The sequence below is a fragment of the Gymnogyps californianus genome, chromosome 22, assembly GCF_018139145.2.
Source record: "Gymnogyps californianus isolate 813 chromosome 22, ASM1813914v2, whole genome shotgun sequence".
Lineage (NCBI taxonomy): Eukaryota > Metazoa > Chordata > Aves > Accipitriformes > Cathartidae > Gymnogyps > Gymnogyps californianus.
Window position 1 is genome coordinate 7,663,045 of NC_059492.1, and position 12,498 is coordinate 7,675,542.

Sequence of the window (12,498 nt, forward strand, 5' to 3'; positions counted from 1 at the left end):
AGTGCTTTGCATGCAGAAGTGTCTGCACCGAGACTGCTGTACAGCCATTTGCTAAATAAACTGCGTTCTTGGCCGATCTGCCAAACCAGTACCTTCACTGCATCATCTGCTTCATCTTAAGCTGAAGCAGCAGGAGGAGGACTCACTTCCTCCTGGGAAGGAGACGGCCAAGTGAAAAGCTCAGAACAGTCGTACTGTGACTCACAGCAGAGTTACGCTGCACTCGCACGGGCTCTGTTGGGGATGCACAGAGCAGGGGGCTCCTGTCCAGCCACGAGAGCCCCTCGCAGCCGGCTGGAGGACAGGATCAGCACCAGCGAGCACGCCAGGGTCCTGAAGCGACACAGAGCACGCAGGCACGAAGAGGAACTACCTCCGGGAGCGGAGGAGTACCGCCAAGCCAGCTGAGTCCCGCACCAGCCCTCAGCCCTCCTGCCCCATACGTGCTGGGAGCAGAACCCGCCTCACTTCCCTGGGCTTAACGCCCTTCCCCTGGCAAATGCTGACTTCATCAGCCGTGACGCCCGGAAGCCATACCAACGCCAAGAGGGTGACGTTGTTTTTCTTTGCAATTAGAGCTGCATATAAAGCACCATCCCCTGAAGACCTGTCAGCTGATGGGGAGCACTGGCAGCCCCAGTCCTGCGCAGCCAGCAGGCTCCTGGGCCCCCGAACACGGCTCTCCGCAGGTCAAGCAGTGCCCTCAGGTGGTCAAATGGACTCCCCGGGCTTGAGACCTGCTTCGCCATAACAACAGGGAGCACAAGCACATCTACAATCTGTCCAAGTACAATTCTTTATTTGGCCTTCTCTGAGAACCTACAGGCGGCTTTCCGGGGTGTTACAGAGGATCAGTGTCGTGGCCAACAAAAGATGTCCCTAGAGCCATCAGCAGCTGCTGCTGCCACAGAGCGTGAAGTTTTAAGACTGTGGTTTAAACATGCCCCAGCAGAGATACCAGAGCAGCCTACTCTAACACACTTGAAAACTGCCTGTGTCAGAACTCAGAGGTCCATGCACCTCCATCATTACATTCTCAAGCCAAATTTGCTCCTTCCTCTTCAACGTACAGGTGGGATGAAAGCAAACACGTTGCTCAGAGGCACGAGGTGCAAACTGTTTTTAAGCCCTGATTTGACATCTTTTATTTTTTTGTAAGGACAGTACCCAAACATCTTTCTTACATGGTATCAGCCTGCTGGACTTCATGTTACGCTCACTTATTTGCAGCATGCCTCAAGTTAGCAAGTCTCAACATTTTTTTCAGTATACAAAATATCCGTGGCAGGCAAAAGAAAGGACAACTTCCATAGCTTGTTCAGCTCAGCCTCTTGTTCAGACACCAAGTCCATTTCCACTTGAAAATGAAACAGTCCAAGCATTTCCTGCTGAGGCCAAGTACCCAACTCATTCAGCTTCCAAGAAGTAAAGCTTCCTCAACTCATCATCCTCTTTGTGGTCATCTCAGAACATACCAGGCTCTCGTAGAAGCCGGCCAACGTCAGTGCCTCCTGTTCTCTGTCAGGAGCCTGGTGAGCAGCACAGCTCTCGCTGGTTGTCCACAAACAGAGAGATCTTAAGAAGCATATCTGAGTTGGAAAGAAAAAAACAACCCCATTAGCTTAATGCATTTTATCTGTATTCTGTACCCACTAAAATTTAACTTGTTTCTAAAAGCAATAAAGAAAAATGTAAGTGAGATGGATCACTAAGCCCCTTGTTACGCTGCGAGGAAGGATGTCGCTTCCAGCTGTGCCCAGGGTGCGATGGCGAGTATTTACAACCAAAATCATCCACGAGATCTCAGAGCAGACCGCAAAGATCAACTGCAAACTGAGCAAGGTCACCCGCTGCTACAGAGACCAACACAGCAAGCAACACCGGGCCTAGGCGCTGTCTCCGGGGCTGAGACATCAGCACGGAGCTCAGGGAAAGGCCCTTTGGGTCTGCTGTAAGCAGAACTACCTTGAACCACGTCCTCCTTGTAGCGCTCCAAAATCCTCTCCCAAGACTGCGGGAGGGCCTCCATGTCTGCCAGGCTGTCGCAGCTGAGGCGGAGGAGGAGCAGCTTGCTCTCCAGGTACCTTCCCGCCCGATAAGGACAACAAAGACAAAAAGGCACCCGCCCGCGCCGCCCGGCGAGCCCCGCCGCGGAAGGATACAGGTGCCGGTAGTAGCGCTCCACGTCCTGCAGCCCCTCCAGCGCGTCGGCCAGCGAGGGACAGCGCGGCCCGCGCCGCAGGGCCGCCGCCAGGCCCAGCTCCGCCGCCCGCTCCTCGTACAGCCGCAGCACGCCGGCCACGCCGGCCCCCACCGCGTCCCGCACGGCCCGCAGCTCCGCCCTGCGCGGCAAAGCGGGGGGCGCTCAGCTGCGGCCCCGCGACCCCCGCCCGGCCCGGCCCCGCCGCCGCCGCCGCCTCACCGCCGGCCGCCCAGCTGCTCCAGCAGCGCCTCGGCCGCGCCGCGCTGCTTCCGCCACAGCCGCGCCCGCAGGTCACCGAAGGCGCCTAAGGGTGAGCCACCCCACGCCAGCCGCTGCGCCGCCCGCATCTGCGCCGCCAGCCCGGCCAGCGAGCCCAGAAGCGGCGCCCAGGCGGCCAGCGCCGCCCGCCAGGCCGCGTCCTGCCGCCCCACCGCCGCCGCACACTCCCGCAACGCCGCCGCCATCGCAGCCGCCGCCGCCGCCATAGCGACCCGCCGACCCAGAAGCGCTCCCCCGGCCCGCTGCGTCATCGCGCCGCGCCGAGTCCCGATTGGCCGCGCCGCGCTGAGCTCTGATTGGCCGGTCGGCGGCGGCGGTTGGGTTTGAACGCGCGGCGGGCGGCGGCGCTCCCGGCCCCGACCACCGGCACCGGCACCAGCCCCCGGCACCAGCCCCAGTCCCAGCCCCCGGCCCCGCCGCCATGGCTCCCGCGCGAAAGAAGGCTGGCGCGAGCGCGCGCGGCAGGAAGCTGGCGGCCTTCCTGAAGGACTTCGACCGCGAGGGTAGGCCGCGGCCGCCGGGAGCGGGGGCGGGGGCGGGCGGCGGGGGGGAGCGGGCCCTGGGCCCTGGGCCCTGGGCCCTGGGCCCTGGCTGACGCCGTGTGTGTCCCCGCAGTGAGGAGCCGGGTCGAGCAGCTGCGGACGAACGGGCAGCGCCTCGTCAAGGAGGTGGAGAACCTGTACAACATCGAGATCCTGCGGCTGCCGGTGGCGCTCCGCGAGATGAACTGGCTCGACTACCTCGGTACGGGACGGGACCGAGACCGGGACCGGGGGAGGTACTGGGCTGGCGGGGGCACGCTTCGCCTTAGGTAATTAAAACCAATGGTAATAAAGGAGCAGCCGGGATCTTCTCCGCCTGGAATCCCCCACGCAGGCGGCCCACGGGCTGTTCGGAAGCGCTGCTCTCTTTGTCTGAGGCTGCTCACTCGCTGCCAGGAAAACTGGTTTGTGCTGGTTTTCTGCACCCTAGTGGTGACGTATTAAAGTATGCCTACGTATACTGTATGGGCTGTCTTAGATATGTACTGATTTTTTTTAAAAAATATTTTCTTTTTAGCTAAAGGAGGAAGCAAAAAGGTGCTGGAAGAGGCAGCAACGGTAGGTATCTAGCATAAATGTTAAGCTTTTCTGATGACGTTGCATACCACTGTAGGAATTGAAGGGTTTCTTGAGTCTGTAGAAGTGTTGCAATAGCAGAGGTTGCATAAATACTTTCACAAATGCTGCTTTAAGACTTAACAGTAAGAGATGCCTGTTGTATCCAATACAGGATTTGCATGCTCATACTGCTCCTTGTCGGTCTTTCCTTACCTGCTTGATTTCACTCCGAGATCCCTGAAAGCACACGCGCTTTTCAGTAAATTAAAGCGTTTCTAAGTTGGTTGAGCAGCAGGGCGTAGGTGAAGCATACTTGCAGCTGCCAAAGAAGGCATGTTAGTCCTGAAAGGCATGCAGACCTCACGTGTTGTTGTCACCTCCAGAATAGCATGAAAGGTCCCAGTCTGAGCACAACACAAAACATGGAGGTATTCTTGCTATAAAATAATTAGGGATTTGCTCTACAACTTGGATTTCTCAGAACTGTATGCTACTGATAATCCTAATGGTGTCATGACTGTTCTTAATTTTAGGCAGATTTGGAAATAACAGAAATAAACAAGTTAACAGCAGAAGTTATCCAGACTCCTTTAAAAATCGTCAAGAAAGGTCAGTTTGTTTTAAGCACTGTGATGAATTCAGTGAGATGAAAGCATGTCATGGTTTACATACTATGAATAATAATTCAGTTCTTACTTACATCCCTCAATATTTTTAAAGACAGGAAAATAATCCTACTTTTATTCCTACTATCTGCAGTAGCTCTACTTAATTTTATTAAAACACTCAAAATAATTCAAAATAGCGCTCTGTCAACCATTTGGATTACACTGGAATTTGGATTTCAGAAGCAAATTGTTGCCAGAAATGCTTCGGCATAAGTGGTTGTTTACTGGTTACCTCTGCTGCTAACTAATAATGTAGTTATTATTTATTTTCAACTTAGATAACGCTTTCTCTTTCTAGTGGAAAAATCTAAACAGGCTATTGAAGCTATTGAAGAAGAAGCAGAGCCTCCTTTGCTTCCTCTAGCAAAGAAAGCAAAACATGATAGCCAATGTCTTCCAGAGCTAGAAGCTGAAAACGTTAATCCAAGAACTGGAAAGGTAAATAGTTGCTCTTTGCGATGACTTTATTCCCAAGATATAAACTGCTTGCTGAGATGATGCCTATGATAATATAGCTGTCCAGGATACTTTGAGGGGGACTTCAAAACAGGTATCGCTTCCTGAAACTTCTAGCGATAGGAGAAGGTCACAGAAGCTTGTACAGTCTTTGTTTCTGGACTCTTCTGCCATAAAAAGGAGCCTATTGAGCCAAACAGTTTGTATGGAAGCATTTGTTCGTTGTGGGCTCAGCTGTCACACGGGAGTGAAGTAACTGATTTGGTGAGTAATGTGTGTTTCAGGTGAAGGCGTCCACTAAGAAAGTGCCAGTGTCCAGGAGCAGAAGAGCTCCTTCAGCAAGAGTGAAGCGCATGAGTAAAAGGTAATAGGGGATATCTTTTTCACTGGATTTCAGAAATGGAGAGTAAGTGTGTAGCGCTGATATAACTCTTAAATGGAATGGAGCATGGTTTAGTAGGCTGGTTGATATCGTTGTGCCATGCTATAGGAAAAACAGTGATCTGACAGTGAATGAAAGATACGCAACTTCCTCTCCTGTGATGACCAGCTATCCCTAGCTTTGGGGTTTACCTTTGGTTAGTAAGAACCTCTGGCTTTCTGTGGTGATAACCTCATTCAAGTCTTTGATAAGATAGTGCTTGTACATTTGTTATAAGTATTCTTATGAGCAGATGTTTGTTTATTTCCCTTTAACAGATCAAGCAAAAACAACTTTATCACTCCAGCTACTGGTAGAATTGTTGATCTCTGTGCTCGAGGAGGTACCTCCATGGTCACACCCAAATTTGATTCCAGGTTTGTATTCTGTTAAATTTCTCTGTTAATCTCTTATGTAGGGGAGTGCCTTGCCATTTGCTTTATGTATGTATCTGTCTTCTATTTGCAACATAATCCTTAGTGGCTCTTTGAACCCGAAATGAAAGACTTTTAGTCAAAGTGCTTTTAGCAATTGCAGTGAAATTACTTACCTATAACTTTCTGTTTCAGAATTTTCAAGACACCGGGTTTGCGCACACCCGCAGTAAATGAACGTGTTTACACCATCTCTGCCAATGGCAGCCCCCTTGCTGACAGCAACGATATCTTCATTACAGTCCCTGTTGGAGGAGGGGAGGTAAATCAGAAACTTTCGTCTGTAAAATCTATGCTGAAGGGATAGCTTGTAACTTCTTGGGGGCCTTACCAGTTTCAGGTCATCCACTCTCGTCTCTTTAGTTGTGCCACTGCCGTTTATCAGAGGATTGATCTAGCTTAAAAGAACCTTGAAAGATTTTTAGTCGGAAGTGGGAGCTGTTCAGGCTGGTCAAAGCAGAATGTAGAATGATGTTTTGCTGTGCATTTAAGTAACATTTAAAGTAGCTTCTGCTGGCAGTAATGTGTTAATGCACTGCAAGAAAAGTATGAGATGAGCTTCTGGTCAGGCTGAATTCTCTGCTTGTGTGTGGTCTCCTAGCATGTTTGGATCTTATTTACTTCCCCCCCCCGCGTCTGGCTACTACGGCTGACCAAACAGAAAACCTAAGGTTTGGGGTTTTTTTTCACAGAGCATTCGTTTAACAGCAAGTGATTTGACCAAGAAGAATCTTCTTCATCTGAATCCAGAGGCCCAAGGAATTATGAAGAAGCTATCAGTAAGTCTATGTATTTTTCTCAATCATGACCTGAAGTTGTAAGGCAGCGTTGTCACTCTATCATTAGTCACTGGACTGTTGAGCTGTAATAGAAACTCCTTATTTTTTCCCCCTTTGTCTTGTATTTTGGCTCATGTCAGTGGTCAAGAAGAAGCATGAACTGAGAAGGGAGGGAGGGGGATGTAAGCTTTACATCACACCTAGCTTAATACAAACTGTGGATAAACCATGCGCTTCTTGAAAAAGAACTACTGTCCATGTTTTGAAAAACTGAATCAAAACTGAAAGTGTCTTCTACTTCAGGCAGAAGTTGTAAGTGGTTGTGGGCTATAACAGTGGCTCTTAGAGTACTGATTAATTTCTCTCTCTTTCTAGGTTCGTCTCGCACAGGCTTGCAGCGGTGCAAAAACCCTTAGATGAAACTCCGTGAATGTTGACATCTCTCTGTAAATACAGAATGTTACATGTAGGACTGCTACCTTTAGTTCTTGTTCTAATTTGTGTCTTCCTTCCATTAATTTACAAAATGGAAGTTAAGAACTAATTTTTCTACCTATAATATGTCATGGGATTAGAATAGATTGCATTGTTTTTATTCAGGAAAAAAAATACTTTATTTCCTATTTCCTTTAAGGTTGAGACCAAGATACAGTTATCTTGGGCTTGCAGGCCAGCAAGCTGGGCAGAAAGGCTATTCTGGTATCTTGCAGAAGATGTAAGCAGTGGACACAAGTGACTGGAGTTCGTATCTGTCTGGGCAAAGACAGCAACAGATCAGATCTGTTGCGCTTCTTTCCAGGCACGTCGTTTCTCTGCTAATGTGCTTAAAAGGCGGTGACTATCTCAGTATAGTACCTGAGATACCTAAAGGCAAGTTACTGGTGCCTGGGACTAAATGGAAAGCTTCTTGTAGTTCATGATGCTGCCACGAATAGCAATCCTTTTGTTCTTATAGCAGCCATTGTATTTAACTGGCTTTGAGGGTTTTATAGTGAACTTATGCATTTTATTGTTTTTAAAGAAATAAAAGATCACAGGTACTTTAACTTAACAGAATCAATCAGCTAGACCACTGCTTAACTAGATTACTGAGAGTAACCTTAGAGCTACTGGAGTATCTCTAATGTGAGAGAACTTTGCTTTTCCTACACCCCCTTCAAAATCTTTAGAAGCAGTACTCCTGGAACTGAGTATAGACAGGGAAGAAGAAAGCTTGGACTAGTCAAAACATTGTTTTGCCCTTTCTTCTTGTCTAAATTGAGTTGACAGTGCATTTCTTTGACAAAGAGCCATATCCAATAAATGCTGTTTGAACACAACAAAATAACTTCCTCAGTCATTAATGGGTTTTTTCCTCCCTTGCTTATAGAAAATACAGAGAAATCTTGCTCCACTTCAAATTCATGAAAATTCAACTTTAAATGTAGCCGCTTGGGAAAGGGTTACTGTATGTATATTTAAAAGTGTAAGCAGGAGCACTCATCTGGCTTAACACTTCCTTGCAAAATGAAGCAGGGAAGAAGTCTTGTATTTGCTTTCCTACAACCACCATCTTATTTTTCAACAGCCTGGAAAAGCAGAGCTCTCTATGAAGTGCTAGCTCTCTGTGGGAAGATTGCATAAAGTCTTAAAATGTAAAAGACTCCTCTCACCCTAAACCCAGGGTTTCATTTTTGTTGTGAATCTTTGTAGCTGGTACAGGATGGGAGAGGACACTTCTCTCGTTTGTTGAACTGAGATATGGAATCCCTTAAAAGTGTGGTTAGCTTTGATTCCTTAAGCATTATTCTGTATGGGTCATAGAAAGTCAAATATGTAAAAGGGCATCTGCAAGAGACAACCTGATAATCCTTCCTCTGTTTCAGCAGGGAAGCTAACATGAGAACATTTTAATTGGCATGTTAAGAGAGCATTCAGAGTAAAGAACTTTGCTTCTCTACCTTTGTCTAAGATTTTTTTTCTAAAATTAAGCCTGTTTCTTTGTTAGCTGGAGCACTGTCCTTTCCAAAGATACCTTTTTGTCCTTGATTTAAGCCTCTTTGGAGGGCCTATAAACAAGGATGTTGAGACTTTGGGAATTTTTCTAGGTTTGGAGAAGTTCTGCTTTTGGCAAAAGCCAAGCCTACAGCATGATTAACAAGGAAGACTGGGAAAAGCTGCTGTCAGAGGTAACTTACGCTTTGGTGTAAATCTTTGATGCAACCTGTGGCATGGGAGAAAGTTTGTAGAACAGCATTCATACATGAATTTCCTTTAAAAAGCAAGCATGTCGCTGTAGTGCAAACCTCAAGTATATACCATGTATTTGGAAATCACTATTTAAGAGGTTTTGGCAGCTTCTAAGTCCTAACTGCAGGTGGCAATATTGTAAACTACTCGGCTACAAGTACACTTGCCTTGCTGTCGTCGTTGAATTCTGTTAACATTAAAAAAACAATTAGTTAAGCTGTAAATAAAATTGTAACACACTTGCTTGGATACAGATGTGTAAGTCTAGATTCTGCTTTAAACATGTCTTTACCAGGAAAAAAAATGAACTAGAATGCTTAGCTGGCCTAGAGAATTCTTCTGTTAATACTGTCTGCTTTTAAAAGCTCTAGTTACAGTCTTTAAGGCCCTGCCTCGACATGCTTGTTACACGATCAGCCATTTCTGTCTCCTGTTTAATGCTGAGGTATGGTATTGTTACTTAGTAAATCCAGGAATTAATGTTTTTGCTAGTACTAGACAGTAGTCCTGTTCCTCTAGATTAATGACTCTTGAGTGGTAAGGAGATGCAGATATGACCTGATTGCTTCCTCGGACTTCTCCACTGCAGATGTGAAAGCCTTGTGTCCCTGCAAGCCTGCCTAACCCAGCTCTCCCAAGAGCAGAGGCATACCTTTGTTTCTAACTCTAGATTTATGTTCTGTATGTTCCTGATTCTTCTGGGGGATGAAAGGCCATATTTGTGCTGTTATTGGGGTTAACACATTATTTATGCCTACAGCAAAAAATTGCTTGCAAAATAACGTTTAGCACCTGGAAGACTGGAAGAAGCAGAATCTGTAGAACTTGGGAGGGGTTACGACTGCATTTCAGTCTGTACCTGTCTGGGTTGTCTGTGTGCTGAATTTGCTCTGTAGAGTGTGGAGGCAGCATAGCTCAGGGTTCCTCCTTGCAGAGGTGGTACTGCTGAAGCACGGCATTTCCCGCACGATCCAACCAACAATGCTGTTACTATTCAAGCTTCCTTTTCCAATTATCAGAGTGAGTTAATTGTATCTGACATGAATTAAAGCTATCTGGCAGCTAATACCTAAACAGATTCATCACCTAAATCCATTTTGCGTGCTGCCTGCACCGTGTGCTACTCTAGAACGTGGGTAAGCAGTATTTCATTTTTCTGCAGTTTTATTGCCCATATAAATTGTTGGCATCGCTTCTGGCCCTTTGCACACTACATGGCAGTTGCATTTTGTTTAACAAAGCTAGAACATCCCTCTTCAGTTCAAGGATTACGGGGGCAACACAGGGAAGCTGGCTGACTTTTTTGTGGATTTGGGGGAGGTTTTGTTTGTATATTATTTGTATGCTAGCCTGGCTGTAGTCCGAACTGCTCTTTAAACTGAGTGGTGAGAAATAAAAAGCAACGCAGGAAAATAACTATTCTGTCAGGTTGGAAGAGGCTGCATCCATCACTCACCAGAGCAGTTCAGCGTACAGAAAGAGACTGACGTTAGCTGGTGCCATCTGAGCTGCTGCTAGGTCTGAGATGCTGTGGGCATGGCTTCAGGGACTGTCCTCTCAACAGAGCCAGTCTTGAGGGGAAAGGCGAGAGGATGTTGAGGTGCCTTCTCGGAATATTGTGTTTGCATGTGTTCTTCCCAAGAACTGAACTACGTGACCTCCAAGGGCCTGTGTTTTGCGTTAATAGGTGAGGCTCTGCAGAAGGAATTAAGGGCCCCGTGTTCTGTGGCTGGTCGCATGAGAAAAAGTGGTTTTCCTGGTTGTCATTTCAGTCCTGATGAATACTGCCCAGGGCTGAGAGCTGTGGCTTTCTTGTAGGAAGGGTGGTTTGGCGACTAATGGCCATGGTCTGCTAAAAGATTGCTGAGCACTGACTTTTTAAGATCAAAACTCCTGAACCAAAGCTCTTCCAAGCTGGGGACAGAGCAAGCTGCAGAAGGCGAGCTGGTGGTACGTCCAGCAGCGCAGACCCAGCAGGGAGCAAGCAAGTAGCAGGGTGTGTCTGTGTTTGCCCAGGGCTTTTATAGTGCTGGATAACTACAGTCTTGCAGGGAAAAAAGCATTCCTGCCTTCCCCTGGCCGGCTGGCACAGAGCTCGGCCAGCCAACCCTCCGGACGGGGGTTCCTGCTCACACCAAGCGGGCGCAGCAGTACGCAGCGCGCTGGGAGGGTGCTCGGGAGTCTCGGTGCTTGTGCTACAGCTTTGTTCTGGGTGTGAGAACTCCAAAGTTCAGCCCAAACTCATAATGGAAATGTGATGAAACTATTAATCTAGAGAAATAATGAGCAGAATTAGGTACCCAGTGAGGTACCTTCCCCAGCAGGTGCTGACATTGAACTCCCACAAAGGGACTGTGTTAGATAATGATCCTAATAGGTGGCTCTTCCAGGCAATTTGATAGATGTGCACTATCAAGCATTGTCAGAAATAGCTCCATATACAAAGCAAGCGTTTATCATCATGGACACCTTGCAGGTGGTCACTGATTCGGTGACATTGTAAGAAATAAATAGATAACAATTCCCTGCTTGCTGATAGAAGGGGTGATAGTTTAGAACAAATTAGAGCTGTCTCTAGGCTATTTTTTCATGCAGGAGTTTTTGATTTGAAGGTGCAGGACAGCACACGCAACGCCTCCAGCTGACCTGTATAATTCCACCAGAAATCCATGTTTCCTGGGTCAGCTGAAGGCATAAGAAGGGGAAATATTCCTTAGCATCACTGAAAGAGGCATGGAGGAGTTCATAAGTCATTTCTCTTCTCTAAATAAGTGATTGGGAGAACTGCAAATTCAAAGGTGAAATGCATATCTGGAAACCCCTGCCGTTTTGGTGAGTTTAGTTGAACAGGCTGCATCTCCAAATTTTATGTTCAATTGCAGTGACTGCAGCTAGCAGTAAAGATATTCTGCACACCAAAAATTCATCCATTTGTGGAATTTGTGAGTCATTTTGAAAACACAGATAAGTCTTAGGAGTCAGGGAAATAACAAGAAAAAGGTATTTTAAAAAAAGACATTATTTGCTTAATCAATAGGACACATTGTCCTAGTCAGAGTGTGCACAAACTGGCTTTTCAATATGAGTTCCCACATCTCAGTGAATCGGAGAGGGCTGTCTGGGGACCGGTGAGAAGTTCAAGCTCCTAGTGTCAAGTCTGTGATGCATGATACTATTCCCTTCAATAAGGACTCAGCTTTCGGTGGCCTTTCTCGGTGGGGACGGGTGCTCTCTCCACTCCCATCCCAGCGTGCGTTTCCATGCCACCTGATTGCAGCTGGGACGTTGCACTGGCTCTGCTCTAACTTGAATCTTCCTTCCAGCAGTTCACAGCTGAGCAACGTGCAGTTTTTAATGAGGCAAAAAGATCATCTCCATCAGGGAAATGAGTCTGTGGGTCCCAGGTCTGCTGCCAGCTGCGTTCCTGCCTGCTCCCCGAATCGCAAGACGTGGCCAGCTGGTTCCTCACCTTGCTCTTCGCCCCGCTTCTGCCGAAGGGGAACGCGCTGTTTGGAGCCGCAGTCAGTGATGCTGATGGCTGTTGGCAGCTTGCAGCACAGCGATGAGGAGGCCCAGCCGGTGGTGTTCCTTGGCACAGTGTCGGACTCCCGTCGCACACAGGTAAAGGGGTCTCCATGCTGAAGAACTGCGAGTCCACTGTGGAAAGAGAAGTAACGGATGGAGCAGAGGTGAGCACAGGGATTCAGCTCTGCGGCTGCCTCCTGTGGCTCATCAAACCTCTCCCTCTGCAATTGCTGATGGGGTGAATGCTCGAAGAGCAGAGTTACAAGGCTTGAATTACCCTTCATCAGCTGGGGACACAGCCTGCCAAAGCAGCTTAAGCTTCTTTAACTTCACTTTTTTTCCCTCCTTTCTTTGTGGGCTTTTTTTTCGGTGGAGGTTTTTGGTGGGTGGTTTTTTCTTTGGTT

At 47.7% G+C, this 12,498-nt stretch overlaps 2 protein-coding genes across 5 annotated transcripts; one reads left to right on the forward strand and one right to left on the reverse strand.

Moving 5' to 3' along the window:
- Window positions 1–777: 777 nt before the first annotated feature.
- C22H1orf109 (chromosome 22 C1orf109 homolog) lies at window positions 778–2,688 on the reverse strand. Its single transcript, XM_050909717.1, has 4 exons — window positions 2,423–2,688; window positions 2,163–2,342; window positions 1,966–2,084; window positions 778–1,589 (listed from the first exon to the last, which is right to left on the reverse strand). Exons 1-4 carry the CDS (start codon window positions 2,686–2,688, stop codon window positions 1,522–1,524), a joined length of 633 nt encoding a protein of 210 aa, XP_050765674.1. The 3' UTR covers window positions 778–1,521.
- Window positions 2,689–2,845: 157 nt separating this feature from the next.
- Window positions 2,846–11,928, forward strand: CDCA8 (cell division cycle associated 8). Of its 4 annotated transcripts, XR_007767623.1 has the most exons (12): window positions 2,846–2,985; window positions 3,098–3,226; window positions 3,542–3,582; window positions 4,116–4,191; window positions 4,549–4,688; window positions 4,991–5,070; window positions 5,406–5,504; window positions 5,697–5,823; window positions 6,254–6,340; window positions 6,716–6,806; window positions 8,428–8,508; window positions 11,893–11,928. XR_007767623.1 is itself a non-coding variant. In XM_050909910.1 (11 exons), the coding sequence occupies exons 1-10, from the start codon at window positions 2,904–2,906 to the stop codon at window positions 6,758–6,760; spliced, it is 906 nt and encodes a 301-aa protein (XP_050765867.1). In that variant the 5' UTR covers window positions 2,846–2,903; the 3' UTR covers window positions 6,761–6,806; window positions 8,428–8,609. The 4 variants fall into 4 exon arrangements, 3 of the variants coding, with proteins under 3 accessions (XP_050765867.1, XP_050765868.1, XP_050765866.1); XM_050909910.1 differs by lacking the exon at window positions 11,893–11,928 and having other exon boundaries at window positions 8,428–8,609; XM_050909911.1 differs by lacking the exons at window positions 8,428–8,508; window positions 11,893–11,928 and adding an exon at window positions 6,975–8,279.
- Window positions 11,929–12,498: the final 570 nt, after the last annotated feature.

What these genes read in the sequence shown, in the direction of transcription:
- C22H1orf109 (XM_050909717.1), bottom strand. Translation starts at nt 2,688, where the DNA reads ATGGCGGCGGCGGCGGCTGCGATGGCGGCGGCGTTGCGGGAGTGTGCG. An exon ending in GAGCGCTACTACCGGCACCT is followed by an intron (nt 2,085 to 2,162) that starts GTATCCTTCCGC and finishes TCGGGCGGGAAG; the next exon opens with GTACCTGGAGAGCAAGCTGC. An exon ending in CAAGGAGGACGTGGTTCAAG is followed by an intron (nt 1,590 to 1,965) that starts GTAGTTCTGCTT and finishes TTTCCAACTCAG; the next exon opens with ATATGCTTCTTAAGATCTCT.
- CDCA8 (XM_050909910.1), top strand. Translation starts at nt 2,904, where the DNA reads ATGGCTCCCGCGCGAAAGAAGGCTGGCGCGAGCGCGCGCGGCAGGAAG. An exon ending in TTTAAAAATCGTCAAGAAAG is followed by an intron (nt 4,192 to 4,548) that starts GTCAGTTTGTTT and finishes TTCTCTTTCTAG; the next exon opens with TGGAAAAATCTAAACAGGCT. An exon ending in ACACCCAAATTTGATTCCAG is followed by an intron (nt 5,505 to 5,696) that starts GTTTGTATTCTG and finishes TTTCTGTTTCAG; the next exon opens with AATTTTCAAGACACCGGGTT.